Here is a 26,708-nt window from a genome sequence, read left to right as displayed (position 1 = left end):
CCTCTTCTGGTGTGCAGACGTATGCAGACAAAACACTCACGCACATACATACATATATAAATAAATAAATCTTAACAACAACAACAACAAAAACCCTGAAATCAGACAGTGGACCCCCAGATTATACCACCATGCTCCCAAGACACCTATGCTGATCACCGTAGGCAAGGTAGCTTTGAGACTGGTCACTGTGACTCTGTCTCCAGGGACCACTGAGTTTCTGGCATTATTGATGACTTCACACCTGCCCAACTGTCAGCCTAGCTGATGGCTGACGCTCTCAAGGACCTTCTGGAAGTTTCAACAGTGCCATCCTCCCAGCTTGCCACAGCTGAAGGACTCAGATCAAGCTTGCTCCTAACGTACCCTCACAGGAGCCCAGTAGAAGCCTCAGCATTTCCTGCCCTACTGTCCTCGAGGGTGACAGGTCTGCGTGCATCAAACTACTGTAATCTTTGTAACAGCACGGCATTGTAAGGAAACGTTTATGTGAATACACCAAGCATATCTGAAAGGCAAATCTCATGTGGACGTCCCAATTGCTGAGTGCCTCACAGCCCACCGGCCCTGCTTGTCACACTAGGCAAGCACTTTTAAAAAAAATAAAATAAAAAATAAAAAATAATGAGATATATATATATATATTATTTATTTATTATGTATTCAGTGTTCTGTCTGCATGTGTGCCTGAACACCAGAAGAGGACACCAGATCTCATTATCGATGGTTGTGAGCCACCATGTGGTTGCTGGGAATTGAACTCAGGACCTCCGGAAGAGCAGCCAGTGCTCTTAATTTCTGAGCCATCTCTCCAGCCCACTAGGCAAACACTTTATCAACACAGCTACACATCATGTCTAGTTCCTAATTTCACATTCCACCTAAATTACTCCCTTCGGTTGCTTCAAAGCATTACAGTATACATCACTGTATGGCTTCTGTAAGTTTTAAACATGGTTGGAGATATGGCTCAGGTAGTAGAGTGTTTGCCTGATGTGAAGAAAACACTGGGTTTGATCCTCAGCACCAAATAAAACCAGGTGGGATGGTAAGGCACACATCTGAAATGCCTGAAGGCCATCCTGGATTATATAAGAAACTATCTCAAAATCCAAAAGTTAGAAAAACAAAGATTTAGTACAATTATTAATTCAATCATTCCTAGTACTTGGGGAATGGTAAATGAGCATCAGCTTCATTGTTTTCAGTGATTTATGACTTTAAGTTATATGTATGTATATATGTCTGTTGGTGTGTACAAGTGCCTTTGAAGCCCATTCAGCTTCCTTGGTGCTGGGAACTGAACTTGGGTCCTATGCAAGAGCAGTACACGCTCTTAATTGCTGAGCTGCCTGTTTAGCACCCCAAAGTAAGTTTCAAGTGAAGCCAGGTACCTTGAACTACGTCGAGAGACCATGTGGTGATATCTGCTTCTGAAAATCCTCCTGCCTTCAAAGGATAGAACCTTCCCCAGACCTAGCTGTAGAGTTAATACGCCTTGAGACCACTGAAGGCTGTGCACTAAGTCTGCTATCCTATTGCATACTCGATCTGCTGTCCTCCTGTGTACTCAGTCTCTGCAAGCTTAACCCGCCTCTAAGAGAGCGATGCAGCCAACCTTACTTGCCTTGGATTCCCCACACAGTCAGCTTTTACAACCCGTGCTAAATGCAGAGCTGTTTTACTCTTAAGTTATGTATTCTCCCACGGCCCCAGAACAGGGATGATGTGGTGTGTGTGTGTGTGTGTGTGTGTGTGTGTGTGTGTGTGTGTGTGTGTGTGTATAAGTGTGTGTGCCATTTACTGAAATCAGCCAACACCTGGGTGAGGTTTTGAGCGCTGTTCTGCGTCAGGTGAAGTAACTTCTTCCTTGTAGAACTCTGCTAAAGATCTCTGTAGAAAAGTGTCCCTCATTCTATGCCATATTTCTGGATTGTTCAGTAAATTCAGAGCAAACTCTTTGTTAGGGACAAGCAACAGGAACCAGACAACAGCTACACACAACCAGACAACAGACAGGCCACAGACCACAAATTACAGACAGATGGAAGACACAGGGAGGGAAGTAGAGAGTTCAAATTTTGGCTTCTCTTTTGCTCTAAACTATTCTTTTTTTTTTTTTTTTAAAGATTTATTTATTTATTTTGTATACAGTATTCTGCCAGCATGTATGCCTGAAGGCCAGAAGAGGGCACCAGATCTCATTACAGATGGTTGTGAGCCACCATGCGGTTGTTGGGAATTGAACTCTAAACTATTCTAAGAGGAAGTATCTTTCTTTAATTCCTCAATTCTACCATTGATGCAAGCTCTGTCTCAAAAAAAAAAAAAAAAAAAGACCAACAGTTGTGAGTAGAGTAACTCCAATGTCCACCAGTTAGTGAATGGATCAATACAATGTGGTATGTGCAGAGAGTGGAGTGAGGAAGGCAGACTGCAGAGGTGGGTGTGGGTCCACTCCGAAGGTAGATCGACCAGTTACTGTTAGCCTGGCTGAAGGGAGAGGAGACAGGGGCTCCAGGTCCCAGATATCTGACCTGAGCCCCGGGAGCTGGCAGTATCGTTTCCTTTCCTTTTTAAAGACTTCTTCTAGCTTTAATGATGTGTATCTGTGTATGGGTGTCTGTATATGAGTACAGGTGTCTGCAGAAGCCAGAGGCATCAGATCCCCTGGAACTGGAGTTTCAGGTGGTTGCAGGGCACCTGGTGGAGGTGTTGGGAATTGAACTTGGGTTCTCTGCAAGAATGGCAAGTGTTCTTAACCATGAAGCCAGCTCTCCAGCCCCCATTTTCTTTTTCAAATAAGATTTACTTTGTCTCAAAAGCCAAAGCACAATAAATAAAGAGCAGAGGCATCAGCTTCTTGTCTCAGTGTCCAGGTTTTGGTTTCTGGGCACTGTCTGCTCTCAGTCTCTGCCTTCAGGGTGTCTTTGGCCCTGGGTTTCTATTCCCCCTTCCTAACTCTCTCCTACACACCAGAGCTCTTTCCCACAAGGGAAGCAGTTTCCTGGAAGAGACCAAAGGTCAGAATAAGCCAGTGAGATGAGGAAAGGGACATGGGAGACCTGGGGAGGGGAGAGAACGTGGAAGGGAAGAAGGAAGAGGGTGGGAGAGGCCATGTTGGGAAAGAAGGGGAGCTAGAGCAGAGAATGAGTGGCAGGCGAGCGAGAAGACTTGAAGGAAAAGGGGTGGGTGGGGAAGGGGAGGAGCTAGGGGCGGAAAAACAGGAGGCAAAATGAGAAGGGGCTGAAGAAGAAAATATGAGGAATGAAAATCCACTAGGAACAAAAACACAGATGTGTCTGTACAACACTAGCCTGTGAACGAAGCAGACACCAATGGGCACGTGTTATATTATTCCAGTCATAGGAACTGCCCAGGAGAGGTATATACTTAGAGACAGAAAGTTGATATTACTTCCTTGGGGCTGGGGGGCAGGGGTGGGTAATGGTAGTGGCAGCTAATGTTACAAGGCTTTCTTTTTCTTTGAGACAGGGTCAGCTCGGAGCCCAAGCTGACCTGAAATTCCTGGTCTTCTTGCTTCCACCTCCCAAGTGCTGGGATTACAGGCATGGGCCACCACGCTCAGGCTGGTTCACATCTTCTGGGGGATATAACATCTTCTGGGGGAAATAAAAGTGTTCTAGAACCCCAACCTTGTGTGTATAGAAAAATTGACTAAAGGGGTGAATGCTGCCGGGTGGTGGTGGCGCACGCCTTTAATCCCAGCACTCGGGAGGCAGAGGCAGGCGGATCTCTGTGAGTTCGAGGCCAGCCTGGGCTACCAAGTGAGTCTCAGGAAAGGCGCAAAGCTACCCAGAGAAACCTTGTCTTGGGGTGTGTGTGTGTGTGTGTGTGTGTGTGTGTGTGTGTGTGTGTGTGTGAATGACTTTAGAGACAGGGTCTCCGTATGTAGCCCTAGCTAGCTATTTATACTAGGCTGGCCTCCAGGTTGAAGTGATCCCCCTGTCTCTGCCTCTCAGGTGCTGAAATTACAGGTAGCATGTACCACCACACCCAGGAACAGTGCATTACAGCTTAAATAAAACAAATAAATAAAGGTCAGAAAGACGCTTTGGTGGTGCAACTGCCCTTAGCGTAAGTCTAATCCAGTCTTTATCTGGCTTGTAAAAGAATTTACAAGGCTCTCATGACTTGGCTCCTGCCTGCCTCTCCTGAACGAACAAGTCAAACAACAGTGATAAGTGCTGTGGAGGAACAGGAGAGGCCAGGGTCTTAAGAGCAAGGATGGAGACAGTTCTGCTGGCAAGGGTCTGTCTGAACAGCACGTTGCTTGCTCCACTCCAGATAAATCAGTCTTCTTGGAGCAAGGGTATGTGAGGGCCCGGAAGACTGAGCCCAGACCCTCACAGTTGCTCTACCAAGTGAGCTACACCCCCAGCCTTCTCTCTGAAGCAGTTTTCTTGCTCCCCTTGGGTCTTCCCTCTGCCTGAAATTGCTTCTCGGGATTTTTCTGGTTGCCCCTACATTTGTAGTTGCGGACAACAAAAGAAGCATCTAGGCAGGGCAGGGAAGATGCACATGTTGGGCGCAGTGTGGAGGACACTTCCTCAGAGGAAGCCTTCTCTATTTCTTAAGTGTGTAGGTATCCATGGAGGCCAGAAGGGGATGTCAGATCCTCTGAAGCTTCAGGCCGTGTTGAGCTGCCTGACACAGGTGCTGGGAACCAAACCCGGGTCCTCTGCAAGAGCTTTTAACCTCCGAGCCATCTCTTCAGCCCACCCTCCCCCATTTCTATCCGGAACTTCAGGCACAGGAACTTTCAGCACTTGCATTACCTTTAATGTTTTGAGTTCTGAGTCGTTCTAAATTTCTAGTTCTCTCCACAGGAGCCCTGGGAGGATACGGCCCTTACTCCCTAGAGACTAGCACTGCGCCCCGCATATCATAGGACGGGTGGAATGGGGTTCTTAGCTCCAGAATGGCTACAGCACAAGAAAAGTGCGCACAAAAGGTGAGTCCGCTGTGGTTTCTTCTGCACCCTGGGAATGGGCTGCCTGACTAACTTACTGATCGACTGACTGGTAGAGATGGCCTTAGAACGGCCCGGGCACGGAGACCGAGGCCCTACACACTTAGAACTCAGGGCTGGGCTCGGGATCACTAGACTCAAGAGTCCCCAGGACACAACGGCGCATTCAACCCCCAAGGCCCGACCTGCAGGTTCCGGGTGATAAGGTGCAGCTTCTCTTCAGGGCTAGGAGCATCCCCCATGGCTCCGCTTTCTCCGCTTCCCGCGCTCAGCTGGCACCCGCGCCCTTTCCTCGTTCGCCGCCGTCGCCGCGTGCCGGGAACTGTCACGCTCGTCCCCTCGGGTTGCATCAGCTGAGCTCGTAGCTCCGCTTGCTAGGCCTAGGTTCTCTTCCGCCCTGGAGTAGCACGCAGTCAGGAGCAGCGGAGTGCCGAACGGGTCGATGAAACAGGAAGGGGCGGAGCCGTCAGCCAGGGTAGGCGGTGCGGAAGGCGGGGTCGGGCAGGCTGCCCGGGGACGCAACCCGCTCAGGGGCGGGGCGGTTTCCTGCCAATCACTGTGTGCTTGCCCTCCCCCCCTGGTGTTGGCCTTGCAGCCTCGGGGTGGGGGAGGTCGAGGAGGGGGCGATAAAATGGCGCAGGGGGCGGAGTGAGGTGCAGCCGTTCGCCCAGGCTTTGGCCCGGCTTCCGGAGGTGAAAGAGCGGGAGGGACGTGAGGGCCGGCTTTCGTCGTCGGGGCGGAGGGCCGGGGTCGCCTGTTGCTTCTCCACGGGGCCGCGAACGTCGCCTGCCCCCGCGAGGAGTAGGGAGGCCCTCGTCTCGCTGAGGGAAGGGCTGGTTCTCGCTCCTGAGGTGATGGCGGGCGGGGAGGTTGTCCCTGCCCCCCACCTCCACGTCCGGGGGCGAGTGACGCCCCTCGTCCTGATGAGGGCAAGAGCTGTCAGGTCCTCGGGCGGCGAGCCGGGTCGCCGGGCCGGCCGGCCCCGCCAGCGGGGGGGGAAGGGGTCTGGCTGGCCCCGGGCTGGCGCCGCGGTGGGTGTTGCTAGGGCGAGCGAGGATGGCGGGCTCCCGCGGCGCGGCGCGGCGGGGCGGGGGGCGGACGACCCCACTCCCGGGCCCCGTGGGCCGCCGCCTGCCGAGGTGTGGCCGTCGCCGTCGGCCCCCGGAGCTTGGGTGCACCGTCCGCCCGAGGCGCCGGGGACCCGTGTCGCCCCTGGGGGGGAGGGGCGCGGGGAGAACCCGCGCTTCTCCCGCTATCCGCGGGGCGGCGAGTACTCGCTCGCACAAGTGGGAGGAGGCAAGTGCAAAGGCCCGGGGCGCCGTGGCAGTGTTCCTCCGGGGCCGGCCAGGCGGGATCCTTGGAAAGGCATCCCTGGGCCACCCTTGCTCTGTGTCATCCAGGGCCGGCCTTCGGGAACGCTCCGGACATCTCAGGATGAGCCCGGAAGAGGGCCACCAAGAGGGGACGCAGTTCACTGGCTGCTCTCATTTTTTTTTTTGGTTTTTTTTTTTTTTTTCCGTGGTAGTTAGGGGCCCCAAGCTTTAACAGACCATTTTTAATACAAAGAAACCTGTTGCTTCAGTTCAGAAAAATCCTGCTGCCTGGGCCGATGTGGGGCTCTTGGCACCCTACTCTCGGGAGTTGTTACCTAAAGCAGAGATTTCCAAAGGAGTTGTCTTTCCATTTTTACAGTGTTTGCAGTTATCCCAGAGGAAGTTACAAAATTCTGATAATTTCAGTTCGCTTTTTTTTTTTTTTTTTCAATTGGGGCCTTGTTAGTGATAAAGCTTTCTTGTGTGCGCTGTGTGCTTCACGTGTATTGTGTTTCGGAGAGATTGGAACTTTAAGGGCCAGTGAGAAGTTCCCTCCTTTGCAAAATGATCCTTGCTTTTGGCCCTGCATATCAGACCCAGTTTGGTGATGGTTTTGGTTTTAGAGCCTTGAAAGAGGATGTGTAGTATATACATCTGGCACTGGAGTTTTACTGTCCTAAATAGAATGAGGCTTTGTGCTCTAAGGCAATAGGTTTTTTGAGGTAAGATAAAAATAGGTAGGGAACCAGTTTCTGAGGTTGCAACCAGGAGGTTAGAGAACAGAGAGGGGGTGGTACGCTAAAGTGTGAAGAAGGGGGTGGACAGGTGAGAGACGTGGAAGGACAGAATAGGGTCACACAGAGATGTGGAGCAGAAGAATTGAGAGAATTTGGAAATAGGAAAATATTCTTCCCTTAAAAATAGAGAAGCCTCCATATTTAAAGGATTTACCAGGCAAGTGCCGGTGATGGTAGCATGGGAGAGAAGTAATTGTGGGACCTAGAGACAGGGTCTCCCTATGTACCCTCTGGCTAGCCTGTAACTCACTTGTGTTGACTAGGCTAGCCTGGAACTCAGAGATCCACCTGCCTCTGTCTTTCAAATGCTGAGATTAAAGGTGTGTACCTCCATGCCTTGCTAGAACTTCAGTTTTCCTGAAGGTTTTCCTCCCTTGAAAATTCAAATTGACCTTATCTCAAACACTGCCCTTCCCCTCCCACATTTCTTGAGTATAGCCCTTACTGGTTTGGAATTGGAAATGCAGCCTCAGGTAGCCTTGAACTCACCCTCCCAAATGATAGGAATACAGATATTGGGCTCATTTATATTGACGTTCAGAGACTTCAAATGAATGAGGTCTTTGAATTTTTGCCCAGTGCCTCTAATACAAAGATTCTTCCGGGGCCATTAATTTGAAGACTTTACCTGATATTTCAGTTATCCATCCAGTCTGGTTTAGTGGCAACATGGTTAAATGTTTCACTGAGTAGATTCTACTGAATAATTCCTGAAATAGATCTGGGGGAAGTTTCTTATCAGTTTAGCCTTTTCCCTACCATTCCTGTGCTTCAGATTCTTCAGTTGAGATGCAGATTGTGGGCTGAAATAATAACCCTAGCCACCACTTCTTAACTGTATCTGTAGTGTACTAAGTGCCTTATGTTCAGAGTCTTACTTGATTCTGGTTAAAAACCTTGTGAGACTGACATACTGTGAAGTTTCCTATTTTGTAGGGGGAAATATTTGAGACTTGGGAGTATTTGGTGTATTTTTTACACTGGCTTTATAACTTAATTTTTGTTGTGTTTTTGTTTTTGTTTTTCCTTTTGAGACAGGGTCTCTGTTGCCCTGGCTGGCCCAGAACTGTAGACCAGGCTGACATTGAACTCACAGAGATCCACCACACCCACCTATAATTTTAAGGCCAGCCTGGTCTACATAGTGAGTACCAAGCCAACCAGGGATACCACATAGTAAGACCCTGTCTCACATAAAAAGATCAAAACTTTTTTTTTTTTTTTTTTTTTTTTTTGCTTGTTCAAGACAGTGTTTCTCTGTATAGCTGGCTGTCTTGGAACTTGGTCTATAGACCAGGCTGGCCTTGAACTCAGAGATCTGCCTGCCTCTGTCTCCCGAGCTACTGAGCTATCTAGCTATCCCTAAAAATATTTTTTAAATTACATATTCCAAACATATAAAAACTTAAGCAAGGTAGCATAGTAATGGTTATACTTACTGTCCAAGTTTATTTTTCATCTCCATATTTGTTGGATTTTTTTGTTACTGATTAAAAAACAAAACTCTTGGTATGGTTCCCATAGTTCTAGGACTTGGTAGGCAAAGGAAGAAAGGAGAATCAGGAATTCAGGTCATCCTTGGCAAGTTTCAGGATAGCCTGGGCTACATGAGACCTTGTCTCAAAAACAAAACAAAACAAAAAATAACAAAGTCTGATCCATGTCTCCTTGCCATTTTTGTTTCCATGCTACTACCAGAAAGTTGTGCTCTCCTAAATTTGGTGGGTTTTATTGTTGTGAATATTTATATTCATAGAAACTTTTCTTTAACAGATAATTGCAGTGGGGAAAAGATAGGAAATCTTTAGAAGACAGATCAGCCTGTTGCAGTTTTAGGCCTGATTTAGATGCTGCTTGGTTTGCTTTTCCTTAAGCCTGAAAAATACGAATAAGATAATTAGAAATTTGAACAAGAGTTTAAAGTTTTTATTAATTTATGTATATAGATTTTTATCTGTATATCTGTCTGTGCACCATGTATGTCTGGTGCCTGCAGAGATCAGAAGAGGATATAGGATCCCTTGGAACCAGAGTTACAGACAGTTGTGGGTGCTGGGAATGGTACCCAGGTCCCTAGAAAAGCAGTCAGTGCTTTTAACCATTGAGCCACTTCTCCAGTCCCTGAGCAGGATATTTTAGGATACAGGATTCTTATTTATAAATAAAATGATGTAACGCCTGAGCTTTGTTTCAAAATAACCCAGTAAAGGAGAGAAATGAATGGAGTGAGAGATCAGCAATGGGTTGGTGGTAGTTTGGGTGCTGAGTGGTGACTATGGAGGTCCATTATGTTACAAGTTATTGTTGTTGTGTTTTGATTTGTTTTGAGACAGGGTCTCTATGTATCCCTGGCTGTCCTGGAATTCTCCATGTAGACCAGGCTGGCCTCAAATTCAAACAGATCCATCCTCCTGTCTCTGCCTCCCAAGAGCTGGGATTAAAGGCATGCACTACCATGCCAGGCCTACTTACTTGTTTTACATTATAATAAAAAGAATTTTTGAAGTTCAGGAAAGTTTACAAAGAGAATGATTTGTGTGAGTTAAAATTTATTCCTGTCTGTCTCTCTGTTTGTATGTATATAATATTGTTTGGATGCTTTTGCCTTTTGGGACATTATGAGATAAGCTCAAAAGAGTCAGTTTTGAGTCTTTGGATGATAGGTGACATCTGGGAGATCAAGGGCAGCTTCTGATGCATTTTAAGGTAGTTTAAATTGTTTTCCCAAGTAATAAAAACCCGTCTTCAATATCTACATATTCTAATAGTTTATTAGCAAGCATACTAAATTTAGAAGGCTTAGGTTTGGATTCTAATTTTTCCATTTGCTAACTGACCCTAGAGGCAAGTCTGTCACAAAAGAGAGGAAAAGATTGCCTTTGCAGTTAGCCTTTGGTTTGGATTCTTTTCCTAGCATTGTTATCTAGGGAGCTGACTTTATTTTTCCACGCTTTCACTGTGAAAACGTATTGAACACTGCATTTGGCCAAGCAAGTGCTTGAACTATATATTTTTTGGAGTGATTGGGTTGAGGGGGCAGTAGTCCAGAAAGGGCTTCTAAGAAATGAAGTTGTGAACTGGGTGGTAATGCAGTGCATACCTTTAATTCCAGCACTCGGGTCTACAAATCAAGTTCCAGAACAGCCGGAGCTATACAAGGAAACCCTGTCTCAAACAAAACTAAACAAAACAAAACAAAAACAAAAACAAAAACAAAAAAAGTTGTTTGAGCTCAGTGTCTGTGACATGTTTAATAATGTGAAATTGTTTTTTGGGGTGATGATGGTGATAATCCTTGCTGTGTAGCCCATTCTGGTTTCCAAGTATGGAGATTATAGTGTGCACTACTGCAGCTAGCACAAGTTTCTTCCTTTTTTTCCTTTTTGATTTTTGAGACATACATGGTTTCTTTGTGTAACAGCCATACTGTCCTGGAACTCACTCTGTAGACCAGGCTGGCCTTGAACCCACAGAGATCCACCTGGCTCTGCCTCTCAAGTGTTGGGATCAAAGGTGTGAGCCACCACTGCCCAAGGCACAAGGTTTCTCAAACTTAAAAAACAATACTTTCACTTTTCTAAAAGTAAGCACTGTTACTGCTGTCAAAAAAGATGATTTTAATCTATAAAATAGCTTAGTCAATGGGCCAAAAATTACTTTCTTTTCTTTTTTTGATACAGGATATGTTTTGAGGCTGTAGCTTTGGCTTGCTCACTATGTTGATCATGCTGACCTTGAATTCAGAGTTTGCCTGCTTCTCTGCTAGGATTGAAGGCATGCACCACCATGCTTGGCCCATCACTCTGAGATAACTAGATCCTTTCTAGTTATAAAATGCTATATTTTCTCCCCTTTTCTCTTTAGTGCTTTATTGTCTATACCATTTTATATTATCTCATATTAGAACTTAATTTTTGGTGTTCTTGCTAATAAGATTATATGTTGCCAGGCATGATGGTGCATGCACACCTTTAATCCCAGCACTGGGGATGCAGAGGCAGGTGGATCTCTGAGTCTGAGGTCAGCCTGGTCTACAGAGTGAGTTCCAGAAGAGCCAGGACTACACAGAGAAATCCTGTCTTGAAAAACAAAACAAAAAACAAACCAACAAAAAACCAAGCAAAATTAATGTTCTGGGAGTTTAGGAATCATATATTTATTTCTTAAAAATCATAGAGACATACTATGTAGTTCAGAAAATTATTGCTGAAGGGATACATGAATTAAAGCTGAAAGTGAGGGTCTGATACAGAGGGCAGTAAAGTGAAGGAAATTTTCACTGTAAAAAGCTAGAAAGGAACCAGGTTAGAGGTAATTCCTTTAATCCTAGCACTTGGGGGTGGAGGGAGGAGGATCAGTTCAAGGCCATCATCCTCCACTACATAGTGATTTGGATGCCAGCCTGAACTATCTGAGACTCTCAGAAAACAAGTACTTGCCTAGTATCAGCAAAGCCTTCTTCTGGATCCCCAGTATCACTTAAAGTAGGTGTGGTGGTGTGTGCCTCTAATCTCAGCCCCCTTAAGTATGCTAAGCAAGCACTAAACTATTCAGCCATATCCCTTACCCCCACACTAGGTTTCAGTTATACAAGTAAACATTCAAGTAGAAAAAGAATAGAACAATGTTGATGCTTGACCCTGTGGTTGGTAATAATAATTCTTGTGTTTATATCTTTGTTGACTTTTTTGTTTTGTTTTTTGTTTTTGCTTTTTCAAGACAGGTTTCTTTGTGTAACGGTCCTGACTGTCCTGGAACCTGCTCTGTAGACTAGGCTGGCCTTGAACTCACAGAGATCCACCTCCCTCTACCTTCCGAGTTCTGGTACCACCACCACCAACAACTTTTCTTTGTATTTTATATATATTAAAAATGAGGAAGGGAGTTGGTTGGGTTTTGGTATGGTTATAATTTTTAGAATATGGTAGTGTCTTTGACATGGCCTAGTCCTCCTTCTCCAACCCTTTTCCATTTTACAAGGAAACAAATCCAAATGGTTAAGTGACTTAATGGATAGGGCTTGTTAGTGACAGAGCCAGGTCTTAAGACTCCCAGTCCTTATTTACCCCACTAAAGCAGACAATAGTCTTAGGAAAGTGCCAGTTGTTGGGAGGAACTAAACCAGTTCTTAGTTGCATAATTTTTTCTTCTAAAGATTTTTCTTCGGTGTTCTTCACTGAAAATAATCCAACTTGCTGGTATTTAAAAAAAATCAAGATCAAAATTAATAGATGGAACACCTTGAAGCATAATGCAGTTGACTTTGTAATTAGCAGAGTTGAAAGTGATGAGAAGATCCTTTAATTTTCTTTGTGCCTGCAGGAAGGTGGGAGTCAATCACTTTGACAAATCTCCTGAAAGGAACAGCCAGCAGGAGCTGACACCTCTTTCCATTTGGTCTCGTGGCAAAGGCAGAGATTGCTCCAGCAGCTCCGCACAGTATGGAAGACATTTTAATTTTTGTTTTTTGAAAAAGGGTCTCACTGTATAGCTCTGGCTGACCTGTAACATTCACCTGCTTTTACCTCCTGAGTGCTGGGATTAAAGGCATGTACCACTATACCAGCAACATTTATCTACTTCCCTCTCTCCTAATTTTTTTTTTAAATTTCATTTCATTTAAAAAAATAATACATGTTTCAGTTGGTCACAGGCCTGGAATTCCAGCTTCTGTGGAGGCTGAGGCAGGAGGATTGTGCTACAGAGCAAATTAGGTACAGTCTGGGCATCTTAGTAAGACACTATCTGCAATTAAAACGTAAAAAATAGTCTGGAGATGTAATTCGGTGTAGAGAGCTGGAATTGCATGCATGAGGCTCCAGGTTCAGTCACCAGAACAACAAAGTAATAGGTGTTTTCTTTTTTAAAAGTGTAAACTCTGTGTCTAAACATTTTAAAGAAACACTTAAAACATTCTGCTTGTATATTATAGTTATCCATGGCAGTACATATAAAGCTACGTTAATGTGCTTTTAAATAGTTGAAAGTTTTTGACACAAATGTCTCATGATGTTATTAAACATTTCTCTTAGAAGTAGACAATTTAGGTTGCCTCATGAATAATACTGCTTTGGAGATCCTTATTTGTTTTTTGTGTACATTTGTAGTAGATAGTTCTATATGATAAATTTCTAGAAGTGAGATTGCTAGATCAGATATTGCCAAGTTACTCTTCACAAAATAGTATATTAACTTATGTTCCTAACTAGTAGTGAGTGCTTGTCTTTACAGCCTCACCAACTCTGATTATCATTCATCTTAATTTTTGTCATTATGTTCAGAAAAAAAATGTATCTTACTCAAACATTTATTTCCATAATGCTGGTAAGGATAATATCTTAATTATTTCTCAAGTTACAAATCACAGTGCAGGCATGGGATTTGGGATACTAGGGTGCTTCTCTCTATTTATATAGTAGATTGGTTTAAGGTATTTCTTGTTCTTCAGCAAAACTTTCTCATATTTTTCCAGATATGACGTGCTCACTATTGCCCTCTGAACAGTCTTCTGGTACCTCTCTTTTGCCTAAAGACAGTGCCTCATTTTCTTGGGGTTCCTTGGATGAAGATGAATTGGATGACTCCTTGTTGGAGTTTTCTGATGGGGAAGAAGATGATGGCCACTTCAGTTTCACAGAGGAAGAGATTGAGATGCTCTTGAAGGATGATGATGGTGGGCATGATGAGTATGGACAGAGAAAGTGTCAAATTCTACCTGTTACTCCTCAAGAAAATTCTTTGTACAGCTTGGGACCAGCAGCTGAGACCCCTGGCTTCTTCAAACTACCTCAACTAAGTACATCAGTTGGTCATGGACCAACTCCTAGTAAATCATTAAACAGACACTTTGTACTTGAAAAGAATCTTATAAAAGTAACTGTTGTTGCACCATTTAATCCAACAGTTTGTGATCCTGTGCTTGATAAGGACAAGATCGATTCCTCCAAAGAAAAACCTGCCTCCCTTGGGGAACAGCCGAGAGAAGATGATCTTCATCCTAGTGAGAATAAACGTTGCACTGAACTGGAAGGGGTCAGTCCCAGTAACTCTGCTTGGGATGGGCCCCTGCTTTCTTCTCCTTCAAACAATAACACCGAACAAACTGCCTCTGATAAAAATATACCTGAAAGTAAGAAACCTACTCCTGTGTTCTCTCAGATCTCCAACCATTCAGAGGTACCTAACAGGGGATCGTCCTGGAAAAATAGTGGATCACATAAATCAGGTTGTGAAATGAGGACTCCGGTTGTGTCCAGTTCATCAAACAGAGTAAGTACACTTTTTTTCAAGACACAGTAGAAATGAAATTATTTTCATTCAGAAAGAGTTCCTGTGTACTTAACTATGCAGTAGAGTGTATGACTAGCCTGTACTAGCTTCAATCCCTAATCCCAAAAAAGGAATGAAGCTTGCTGGGACAGTAGTGGTGCATGCTTTTAATCCCAGCACTAGGGAGGCAGAGGCAGGTGGATCTCTGTGAGTTCGAGGCCAGCCTGGTCTACAGAGTGAGTTCCAGGACAGCCAGGACTGTTTCACAGAGAAATCCTGTCTTGAAAAACAAAACAACAAAGAAATCATATTCTCAGCTATATGATACAGCTGAAGTTTATAAAAATTACTTATAACTAGTAATTATCTTCCCTACTGTATTCCTTCTTTCTGCTCTGGAAAACAACAACAAATCAGCATGCTTTTGACAAGGATTCTGGGGAGGTGAAAGGTGAGAGAAGACTAGGCAAAGTCATTCCTGTTCTCCAAACCAGAACCAGGTAATGTAACATATAACCATTCTAGTTTCTGGTGGTTCTCTTTCATTTCTTTCTTCCCTTCCCAATATCTTAAAGTGTGTGTGTGGGGGGGGGGGGGCGCGCAGGAAATCCTGCAGGAAGAATAAGCAAACTTGAAATTCCTAAGCTACCTATTTGTGTTACCTTGAGCAACTCAAATAATCTCTCACTTCAGTTTCTATGTCAGTAAAATAAAGCTAATGATGCCTTCTCTACAGCCTCACAAGGTTATTTTGAAAGTAAAAAAGACATATTAGTAAAACACTATATAAGTACAAAATGTCTTCCATGTATGAGGAGGCCTGATCACATATTTGATAAGAAGTCAGAATATTAACCAAAAAAGGTTAAAATTACTTAGAAAATCATTTAGTCTTACTTCTCTTTCTTGCATACAATTGGGGACAAATATTAGTTAGGGATGCAGATTTGAGGCATCTTTTTAGTTTACTTTTTTGTTGCCAGGAGATGGCAGTATCTATCTGTACGTGGGTATTTTCAATCAAATGTACTGGAAAAGCTACTTCATAGGTTGAATCCAATTGCTTTACTTACAATAAAATTGAGAAAAGGTTTTATTTATTTTTATTATGTACTTATGGCATATTTATTCTGCTTTCAACATTTTAAAAATGACAAGTAAGATTATTTGCCACTAAATTTTTGTTTTGTGGGTTCTATCTTATTTCTTTTTCCACATAATTGAGAAAAGTCTGTCAGTTTTTTCCTTTTTTTTTTGAGATTTTATCTTTATTTTTCGTATATATTGTTTCACCTGAGTAGGTTTGTATACTATATGTGTACAGTGCCCACAGAAGCCAGAAGAGGGTGTCAGATCCTCTGGAACTGGAGTGACAGTTGTGAGCTGCTGTGTGGTTAGTAATGGGAACTGAACCACAGGTCCTCTAGAAGAGCAGCCAGCATTGTTAACTGCTGAGCTGTCTCTCCAGCCCCACTTTGTGAATTTCTTAAGAGTGAAATTAAACCAAAACACACAAATCAGGCTACTTGGAATACTAATAATTTACATTGTCAATATTTTCATCCACTGACTCCATACAGAGCTATCAATATGAATGAGGACCAGAAATTGCTCTTGCCAAGATCATAATTGCCTTAATCTCATCCAACTTTTTCTACATGGCTCAATGAAGTTGGCTAAATTTGAATTACTCAATAAATGCTTCCTCTTTATGAGCTACTTCATTTTTACCTTCTGATAGTCTGTTATCAGGAATTACATTTCCTTTCTTCCTTTACTTCTAAACTCGGTACTTGATGTTGGTTTGTACTGACTAACATTGCCTTCTCTGTCACTGGATCTTTTTTTTTTTTTTTTTTTTTTTTTTTTTTTTTTTTTTTGGTTTTTCAAGACAGGGTTTCTCTGTGTATTTTTGGTGCCTGTCCTGGATCTCGCTCTGTAGACCAGGCTGACCTTGAACTCACAGATCTGCCTGCCTCTGCCTCCCAAGTGCTGGGATTAAAGGCATGCGCCACCACCGCCCAGCTTGTCACTGGATTTTAAGAGAGAATTTGCTTCTGAAAGTTCGTTGTTTTAACTTCCATCAATATGTGACTTTTCTCCAAAGCACTGTATTCATGGTTCTAACGGACTATTTTTCCTCCGTGTTTGCTTTATTCAAGGATGTTTTCACAATCAGATCTAGAAAAACAGAAGGACATTTATATCAGCAAAGTCATTGCTCATATAGAAGACCCAGAGGACTCTAACCAAGGTAACATGGTGACCAAAGAGTCATGAAACATGGATTGAAGTTCCATGGTAATAAGCTTACACTGGGGTGTTGTTTTGAATTCTCTTAGATTGAAGAAGAAGAAAACTTCCTTATCCTAAGATTTACTTTAAAGGCTTTTTTAAGCAGATAATTGTGGAAAGTGGTTTGGCTAACAAGTATTATAGAAGGGACTTAGGCCATTTGATTTTCTATCCTATAGTTAAGAGCTATAACCCAGATCTTAATTTTTTAAAAAAAAAAACAAAACTGAAGATTGTCTTTTTTTTTTTTTTTTTTTTGGTTTTTTGAGACAGTGTTTCTCTGTGTACTTTTTTGCGCCTTTTCCTGGATCTCGCTCTGTAGACCAGGCTGGCCTCGAACTCACAGAGATCCGCCTGGCTCTGCCTCCGGAATGCTGGGATTAAAGGCGTGCACCACCAACGCCCGGCTGATTGTCATTATTTTTATTTTGTCTATTAATAGAAGTAAATGAAGTGATGTTCCTTACTAATCATTGTTTTGGGACTTTTAAAATGTGGAGTAATTTTCCTTGTTGCTTTTTACTTTTAAATGCAAAATGTAAGCATTTCAAGCTTCGTCCTGTGTCTTGGCTTCTCAATACAAGATCTTTAAATGCTACACTATTGTTCTAGGCCCTTCAAGCTAAATCTCTGAGTACTTCATTAGAAGTTGTTGTAAACCAAAGTGGAGAAATTCTTTCTCCACCTCTCAGGATACTGTACTGTTTTATTCAGTTTGATCTAGTAGCTGATGGTAAATTCCTAAAGAGAAAGGAGCAGAGTTGAAGGCATAGGATGTTAGGGGGTTTTATACTGATAAAAGAATTCTTCCGCCGAGTGGCATTGGCGCAGGCCTTTAATCCCAGCACTTGGGAGGCAGAGCCAGGGGGATCTCTTTGAGTTTGAGGCCAGCCTGTCTACAGAGTGAGATCCAGGATAGCCCTGTCTTTTTTTTTAAAAAAAAAAATCTTCCCATAAAGGTCACTTTGTCTTTTGAAATGTTTAGGTCTTTCCTTGTTCAGCAGACTTATGTGGAATACTTCTACAAGTGTTAAGTTTGAAAATTAGGAAAAGTAGAAGTGGGTCTTGCTTGGCCTACTGGGAATTCCTAGTCTAGAGAAAACCATTACACTAAAATAATAATTAGTTTTCTAAAGAAATACACTTAAAAGTCATGTAGAAATGAGGAGAGACCTCTTCAGTTTGGTATGGGGAGAATGGACATGATTGAGAAAGATGTCCTAGATGTATTCCATAGAAAAGGCATGAGCTACTGGACTCCAGATCTGTTCTGGGGGAGGTTTTGGGGATGTTCTGCAGAGAAGAATCTCTTTTTTCTTGAAAAGTCCTGGATTAGTTTCTGTTTTTAAGGCTAAAGATGAAAGGTAAAATGCTGACATCCATCAGGAGAAATTCTTAAAAATAAGTCCTTTTCTTTTTTCACTCAAGATTTTATAAGGCTGGCTGGAGAGATGGCTCAGAGGTTAAGAGCACTGCTTGCTCTTCCAAAGGTCCTGAGTTCAATTCCCAGCAACCATATGGTGGCTCACAACCATCTGTAATGAGATCTGGTGCCCTCTTCTGGCCTGTGGAGATACATGCAGACAGAACACTGTATACATAATAAATAAATAAATCTTTAAAAAGAAAAGATTTTATAAGGCAATTAGATATCACTGGTGTTCATTTCTTAGCCCTCTGCTTGTGAAATCTTTTTGTTTGGACTGTTAGGTCTGTTGGAAGTAAAGATATTTTTCACACCCATATCATTGGAGGGCAGGCTTTAAAGAGATTTGTGAATCTTCAAGCTTGCTAAAAACAAAAAACCCTAGTTGTTATTTTTCTCCTTGTGAGATGACGTTTTTTTTTAATTTATTTTATTTTACAATACCACTCAGTTCTACATATCAGCCACGGGTTCCCCTATTCTCCCCCGCTCCCACTCCCTCCCTTACCCCCAGCCCACCCCCCATTCCCACCTCCTCCAGGGCAAATCCTGGTAGACTCAGTCCAGGCAGGTCCAGTCCCTTCCTCCCAGACTGAGCCAAGTGTCCCTGCATAAGCTCCAGGTTTCAAACAGCCAACTCATGCAGTGAGCACAGGACTTGGTCCCACTGCCTAGTTGCCTCCCAAACTGATCAAGCCAATCAACTGTCACACCTATTCAGAGGGCCTGATCCAGCTGGGGGCCCCTCAGCCTTTGGTTCATAGTTCATGTGTTTCCATTCATTTGGCTATTTTTTTTTTTTTTAATAATTGAGTAAAACCGAAATTTATTATAAGCCACAGTCGTCCTAGGGACCTCCATGCTATATATATAGCCTCCATGGTTCTATGGGTTGTGGTCTGATTGTTCTTTATTTTATATCTAGAATCCACTTATGAGTGAGTACATACCATGACTGTCTTTCTGGGTTTGGGTTACCTCACTCAGGATGATTTTTTCTAGTTCCATTCATTTGCCTGTAAATTTCATGCTTTCATTGTTTTTCTCTGCTGAGTAGTACTCCATTGTGTATATGCACCACATTTTTTTTTCATCCATTCTTCCGTTGACGGGCATCTAGGTTGTTTCCAGGTTCTGGCTATAACAAATAGTGCTGCTATGAACATAGCTGAGCATGTATCTTTATGGTATGAATCAGCATTCCTTGGGTATATGCCCAAGAGTGGGATGGCTGGGTCTTGAGGTAGTTCGATTCCTAATTTTCTGAGAAACTGCCATACTGATTTCCACAGTGGTTGTACAAGTTTACATTCCCACCAACAGTGGAGGAGTGTTCCCTTTGCTCCACATCCTCTCCAACACAAACTGTCATTGGTGTTTTTGATCGTAGCCATTCTGACAGGTGTAAGGTGGTATCTCAGAGTCGTTTTGATTTGCATTTCTCTGATGATTAAGGATGTTGAACATTTCTTTAAATGTCTTTCAGCCATTTGTGTTTCTTGTTTTGTGAATTCTCTGTTTAGCTCTTTAGCCCATTTTTTAATTGGATTGTTCAGTATTTTGATGTCTAGTTTCTTGAGTTCTTTATATACTGTGGAGATCAGTCCTCTGTCAGATGTGGGGTTGGTGGTGAGATGACTTTTATAGGCTAGTAGTTGGCACTGATATCTAGTTATATTTTCCTTTTTCATTGAGGTGTTCAATGACCATTTCCCGTGAAAGCAAGGTGCAATTGCTTGCACTTCAGCGTCCCTCCATCTGCTTTCTCATTCAGCAATTTCTCTCTCAGAATTACTACTCTTTATATCCTATTTTTAAAGAATAGTTAGAAACACAGTGGGAAAGCAACAGACTTTAGTGGTTGAAAAAAATAAAAGTCTAGAGTTAACTTCTAGGTTTATTTATTTTTTTAATTATATTTTATTTCTAATGCGTGTGTGGAGAGCAGCTTGTAGGAGTCTGTTTTCTCCACCATGTCGGCACGGATATTGAACTTAGATCTTAGGCGTAGCAGTGCCTGATGAGCCATCCCACCGGCACAACTTCTAGGTGATATCCTGGCACTACTGTTGGCTAAATGGGACCTTGAGCCACTCAAAAGTTGTTTGCAAAGTGAGGATAATGTAGTTTAGCTTGTGTGAAACAGAATTACCTATGCAAATACAATGTATAAGGACAGGATTTAGCTCAAGCTAATACAATTTCAGCTAATGAATTTATTTTAAATACAATTATTGACAAGAAAAGTTGGGGCTGGTGTAATGGTTTAGTGGTTAAAAACACTCCCTGCTTTTGCAGAGGTCCCAGATTTGTTTCCCAGAGCCCACATGACAGTGCAAACTGTAATGTATAAAAAAAACAAAACAAAACTAACTCCAGTTCCAGGGAATCTGATGCCCTCTTCTGGCCCCTGTTAGGACTGAGCTTGTATTTGGTACACATACGTGTGTTCAGGTAAACACTCATACACATACAATAAAACTAAAAAGTCTTTAAAAAAGAAAGTTCATCCTTTTTGTTTGTTTGTTTACTTTGGTTTTTCAAGACAGGGTTTCTCTGTGTAGCTTTGCACCTTTTCCTTAAACTCACTTGGTAGTCCAGGCTGGCCTTGAACTCACAGAGATCCTCCTGCCTCTGTCTCCAAGTGCTGGGATTAAAGGCGTGCGCCACCACTACCCAGCTATTTTTATTTTTTTTTCAGAAGTAGATCTTTCTATGTAGTCCTGGCTGTCCTGTAACTTGATATGTAGACCAGGTTGGTCTCAAACTCAGATCCTCTTGCCTCTATCTCCTAACTGCTGGGATTAAAGGTGTGTGCCACATGCCTGGGTCATGATAGAGTTTTTATAGGTAAGATTGTGTGATATATTTTAAGTCTCAACAGATGACATAAAATAAAAATTTTGTAAAATAAAATGAAATAACTTTGAAAAATATTGATAAATGAAGCTGAGTTGATGGTAGACTGAGTGAGTCATTCAGGAGAACTGAAGAATGCCACTCAAGGATGCAATGAAACCTTGAAGGAGCAGGGGGACAGCCTCAAGGGATTGAACCCCAGCAACCTTTCAAGGCTTCACCCCCATCCTCGAGTGTCTCTCTTTCCTCAGTCATCCTGCATGACTCAGTTTACCAGCATTTGGTGCCCAGGACTGGAGGTAAGTACTCTCATGTTTAAGTGAGGACTCTAGGATTTTGGCAGGGACATGGGAAATTCCCTATCTCAGGAATAGCAATATGTGCAGTTGTTAAAATGTTTACTACGAGGAAATGGAGCAAAAGTGAACGAAAAAGAGATTACTGAGCTTTTTGTATTAATTAAATGACATTGTTACTGGTTTCAGGCAACTCCTCATGTTGAGCTTTAAGGTGAGCTCATCAGAAAGGGGAGTTTATACCATTAAAGACTTGGTCTTTATGTAATGTAATTCCCAATGCTCTGAAGCTGCTGCAGAATGAAGAGTCAGAAAAGGCTGGGTCAGATGTAGAAAATGCAAGTAGGAAGGAGGACATGCTGGCTAGCAACTGTCAGTCATTGGAGGAGAATGTTTGTTTCTCCAGAGGAAGATGACAGTGAGGAGAGCCAGGATGAAGGAGAATCTCTTCCTCCTCCTCGTTCAGACAAGACAGACTCACACAAAGGGGAAGTTGAAGAATTGACTGCACAATTGCAAAAATTACAGATACAAATAGAATAGCTCCAGAGACAAAACAATAAAGGAAGAAAAAAGGTTCTCCCAGTAGAAAAAAAAGGGGAAATGTTTAATAAAAGACTTCCTTATGAAGGCATTGAGGAATGGTTGCCTAAGGTCATAAAGATACCACTTCAGGTGTTTCCAGTTACTATGCAGCAAGTGCCCACAAATAATCAGTATTCTCAGGGTTATATTGAGATTGATTGGAGATCTGCAAAAATGACAGATTTGAGGCAGCTTAAGGAAGCAGTGGCATATAAAATGCATTCACCCTATTTAAGGCAGATTTTAAATAAATAAAATTCAGAATAGAATTACTCTAAAAGAGTCAAAGGAATTAATGGCAGCTGGACTCCAAGCTCTCTGGCTGCTAGCTGCCAATCAGCCCTTTCTGCCCAGGGCCCACCAGTGGCAACATCTGAATTCCAAGGAATGGTGGGCGGGACTTCAGTGCTAGAGCATGCTGCAGCTGGCCCAGACTCAGAATTTTCTTGTTGTTTGCTTGGTTTTCGTTTAAATGTTTTTTGTTTTTCCCTCATAGTGGGAATAACTAAATATTAAAGGTACCTTTATGGGAAATTTTTTTTCCCTTATATTGGGAATAACTCAATGTCAGTGGTCCCTTCATGGGAGAAAAAATTAAAACAAACCCAGCTTCTACTACAGAAACAAATACAGCCATGACATAAAGTGCTAAGCCAATGCTGTTAAAATTTCCAGGGGTATTGGTTAATCATTATATGGAAGATGTTCTCTTCTCCTGATCATCTAATAAATGCTTAAATGAATGCTTAATTTTCATAGTAAGTAAACTGAAAGAGCAAAATGCATAATTTTGAACTATATCGTTGGGTATGCTCTTATCTGTTTATCAGTACTGAGGATTGGCTATGCTCTTTAAGTTGTTTTCTGGAAACTCTTGGTTAAATTCTATAAAAGTGTACACCTGAAACAGAGCAGGTTATTAGCTTATTAAGAAATGTGACTGCTAAGGTGGGAACTCATAGAAATAATCTCTTACTGATAAAGAGCCTACAAAAATTATTTTTCCACTAAATAAAATACAGATAAATTGTTCTACACTATTAATAATTGGCAGGTCACATTAACATGTTACTTGATATCCATAAAAAATCCTCTTTTTTAAGATTTTATAAAAACAATGGGTATTGCTAAAGTTATATCTTAATATCCTATAGAGATTGCTTTTAATACTTTTATAGATGGCTCTTGCAAAGGACTAAGAGCATGTTTACACACAAATTCCACATCTCCACATAAAAGGTTGTACCCACTCTGGGTAGCTCCAAAGTCTAAACTCTATAATCAATCAGCTTTTATTAGATGTTTCTCAGCCACTGAATATTTTAGCAGACTCTGCTGTCAATTTAAGTTTGGCTGATAGTTTATTGGACGGACTAAGAAGAATCAGTCTTATAATGGATAGCTTTGGAAACCTAGTTTGCACATCCTAATCCAAAATGAGTATCCTGAAGGAAGATTGAGGTTCCACATTAACTGAACTCATATATAAATTAACACATGAAGGATTGAGATGCACTGAGAATGGAAATCCACCTAGCTTGAGAGAATGTTGCAGAAGGATTATGAATGTAAAAAGGATATAATTAAGCTGGGCAGCAGTGGCACAGGCCTTTAATCCCAGCACTCAGGAAGCAGGGGCAGACGGATCTTTGTGAGTTCAAGGCCAGCCTGGTCTACAGAGCGAGATCCAGGATAGACATCAAAACTACACAGAGAAACCCTGTCTTGAAAAAAACAAAAACAACAACAGCAAAAAGGAAACATTTGGGATGAGGTACTTGAATTGAGTCTAGTTAACAGAAAGTTAGAATGGATCAGACATGAGTAGTTTGGATATAGGAATGGAAAGGAGACAAAAATGGGAAAAGGCTTAGTGTACTCCTTCAGCTCAGTTTCCTTGCTTTAATAATAATAATAATAAATAAGATCCAATCTTATTGAAACATGACAGTAATACTGAACTGCTGGTCTCTAGAAAACACTAGCAGGAAAAACCTGCCTAGGAGGAAAGCCAGGAGCAGCAGTGGCTGTTATTGGTAAAAGGCAGCATCTTCTTAGTTCTAATGAACCCTCTCCTTACTATTATATCTTCTTTTTAGACTAAGGAGACAACAGCAAGTTTCCAAGATCTTTTAGATTAGAATGGATTTTTGTATGATGATAAATTCCTAAGGTTATAAAGGTATATTCAGGGTAACAAAAAAAAAAAAAAAAAAAAAAAACTTAAAGATGTATGTCTAAAACTGTAAAATCCTCTTATAAAAATTGCTTTCTATAACTGTTAAAGAAAATTAAGATATAACACATTAATGGTCAATCACCTAAATGACCATTTTTTTTTAAATTGTGTTCAGAACTAACTTTGTAGTTAATGCTAAATATTAATTTAATTCATTTATAAGGACAAGGTTTGGCCTTCTGTATTTGTTTTCAAAGTAAGCCTAAAGCAAGTAACTAAAAACAAGTCAAGTTTGTTAAAAATCAGGTGTGCTTAATAGATGGTCCTCAAACTCCTCAGAGATCTGCTAAATATGGTATTTAAAGTGTTTAATAAAAGGCTTCCTATGCCATCTGGATTATACTTCCTACTCTAAACTGTAACTTTTCTGAAGCATATTTATTCACTGTTACATAAAATCTATTTTTTTTAGAGCAATCCAAGTTTCTCATAGCAGAGCCCCCGGTCTAATCTATGTGTTTCTTGAAGGAATCCATCACCTGTGCAGCCTCAGTCTTTACCGTGCACTGTTTGCAGTACTTGGTAATCTAAGACTTCCTGGTTTGCCAAGAGCGTCTTGTGACTAAGATCACATGCAAAGGCATAAATTAAAAAAACCACCTCTATAAATCACAGAATACAATCACTATGTTTCACAATGACTTCTTTAAAACCTAAGTACATATGAAAACAGTTGCTTTGTTCTGATGTTAAACCAGATACAATGACTCTACTAAGTTTTTCACTACACTGAGTTATGAGTACATAGGAGTATATAAGGTATCCGTCCTCCCTTTTTAAACTTTTGTATATATTGGAAACATTCTGTATGAGATTTTAAAAACTTGACTTTTAGAAAATTCTTGTTTCACATCTAATAATTTTTTCCTGTCTAGTTATTCTAAAAATTTCTTGTGTCTCTGACATTTTTATCTTTTCAATAATCCAGTTATGGCATTAAGTTTGTTGCTATTGTTATTGCTTTTAAATTGTATTTATTACTGTTGTATGGTTGTGTATGATACATAGGTGTATATACCATGGCTTGAATGTGTTGGGCAAATGGCAGCTTTTTGAAGTCAGTTCTTTCCTCCCACCTTTGTGCAGGTTCAAGTAAACTGGATTTATATATAAATATATAAATCATTATATAAATAACAAGTCACTGCCTTTACCTACCAAGCCATTTCACCAGCTATTCATTTTTTCCCCTCTGTGTGAGTGTGTGTGTGTGTGTGTGTGTACATACATACATGCATGCATGCGTGCATGCTCACACATGTGCACTTGAGCATGCACATGTATGTGGAGGCCTGGGATTGATAATCTGATGTCTTCCTTTTCATTTTGCACTCTACTTTTTGAGACAGGCTCTTTCACTGAACATGGAGCTAATTGCCATTTTAGCTAGACTGACTGTCCAGCAAACCCTTGGGATCTACTTTTTTATCTAGCCATTGCTGGAGTTACAGACATTTACTGTGTTGCTCTGCTCTTTTTACATGGGTATTGGGGATCCAAATTCAGGTCCTTATGTTGTGCATAAGTGAACCGTCTCCCTAGCCCCATACTAAGTTTTTGTGTCATTTTCCCTATACAATATTCACAATATACATATGCACAGTCTTAAGTTTTTGGGAGATTCTTTGAGATGGAGTTTCATGTATGCCAGGCTAGCCTCTTTACCATTGTGTAGCCAAGGATGAGCTTGAACTTTTTAGACAAGAGTTTATTGTTTGTCTCTGGCTGGCCTGGAACTTGATATATAAGAACAGGCCAGCCTTGAACTCACAGACAGCTTCTTGCCTCTGTTTCCTGAGTACTAGGATAAAGGAATTTCTTAACCACCTGCCTTTACCTTCTGAGTGCTGGAATTAGAGGTACACACCATGCAAGGTTTATAAGTGCTAGGGTTGGAGTTCAGTGCTTTGTGCTTGGCCAGCTGTCTTCCAATTGAGCTATACCCCAATGTCTTTGTTACTTTTTTATTGCTATGAAGAGCCACCATGACCAACATAACTCTTAGAAAGCTTTTAATGGGGGGGCTGCTTACAGTTTCAGAAGGTTCCACGATCATTATGGTGGGAAGCAGACAGGCATGGCACTGGGGCAGTAGCTGAGAGCTTTACATCCTTATCTACAGACAGACAACAGGCGGAGAGAGAGAGACACTGGGCATAGGGAAGGCTTTTGAAAACTAAAAGTATACCCGCAGTAACACACCTCTTGCAAGGCCATACCTCCTTATCTGTCCCTAAACAGTTCCACTAACTGGGGACCAAACATTCAAACGTAAGACTCTATAGGGGTATTCTCATTCAAACCACCATACCCAGCCACTCAAGTTTTTAGATTTTTATAATCCATATTTCAAATGAGGAAAGCACTGATACAGCCTCCATCTTTCCTTATTTTGTTTTCTTTTTGAGATGGGGCTTCACAGTGCATCCTAGACTGTCCTTGAACTCACAGCAATCCTTTCAACCTCTCAATCCATGCTGCCACCTAGAAACATCAAAATTAATGTTTTGATATTGTTTTTTCTATAAAGTAGAGCCTAAAGAGGGAATATATTAATTTGTAAATTGCTTTTTTTGTGTATGTGAGGGTGGTTTGGGTTTTGAGTTTTGGTTTTTCTGTGTAGTCCTGGAACTCAC

General features: G+C 41.8%; 2 protein-coding genes across 9 annotated transcripts in view; one reads left to right on the top strand and one right to left on the bottom strand.

Annotated features, from left to right (window-relative positions):
* Positions 1–5,445, bottom strand: part of Yars1 (tyrosyl-tRNA synthetase 1) — a 29,943-nt gene extending 24,498 nt beyond the window's left edge. Inside the window, exon 1 of the mRNA XM_028855841.2 lies at positions 5,179–5,445. Within this exon, the coding sequence (XP_028711674.1) occupies positions 5,179–5,343 (165 nt within the window). The 5' untranslated portion in view covers positions 5,344–5,445. The remainder of the gene's footprint in view (positions 1–5,178) is intronic.
* A 146-nt stretch (positions 5,446–5,591) lies between these two features.
* The window catches only part of LOC114682054 (S100P binding protein), a 42,128-nt gene continuing 21,011 nt past the window's right edge, over positions 5,592–26,708 (top strand). For 2 of the 8 annotated variants that reach the window (XM_028855842.2, XM_028855846.2), the window contains exons 1-5: positions 5,594–5,685; positions 12,426–12,542; positions 13,576–14,372; positions 14,790–14,872; positions 16,535–16,626. In XM_028855842.2, coding sequence (XP_028711675.1) covers positions 13,578–14,372; positions 14,790–14,872; positions 16,535–16,626 — 970 coding nt within the window. In that variant the 5' untranslated portion in view covers positions 5,594–5,685; positions 12,426–12,542; positions 13,576–13,577. Of the gene's footprint in view, positions 5,686–5,756; positions 5,845–11,923; positions 12,543–13,575; positions 14,373–14,789; positions 14,873–16,534; positions 16,627–26,708 lie in introns of those variants that run through there. The other 6 variants (XM_037202953.1, XM_028855845.2, XM_037202952.1 and 3 more) reach the window with 6 other exon arrangements.

The sequence above is a fragment of the Peromyscus leucopus genome, chromosome 2 (assembly GCF_004664715.2).
Source record: "Peromyscus leucopus breed LL Stock chromosome 2, UCI_PerLeu_2.1, whole genome shotgun sequence".
NCBI classification, from domain to species: Eukaryota; Metazoa; Chordata; class Mammalia; order Rodentia; family Cricetidae; genus Peromyscus; species Peromyscus leucopus.
Note: the sequence above shows the minus strand (reverse complement) of the source record. Positions and strands in the feature narration are given on the sequence as shown.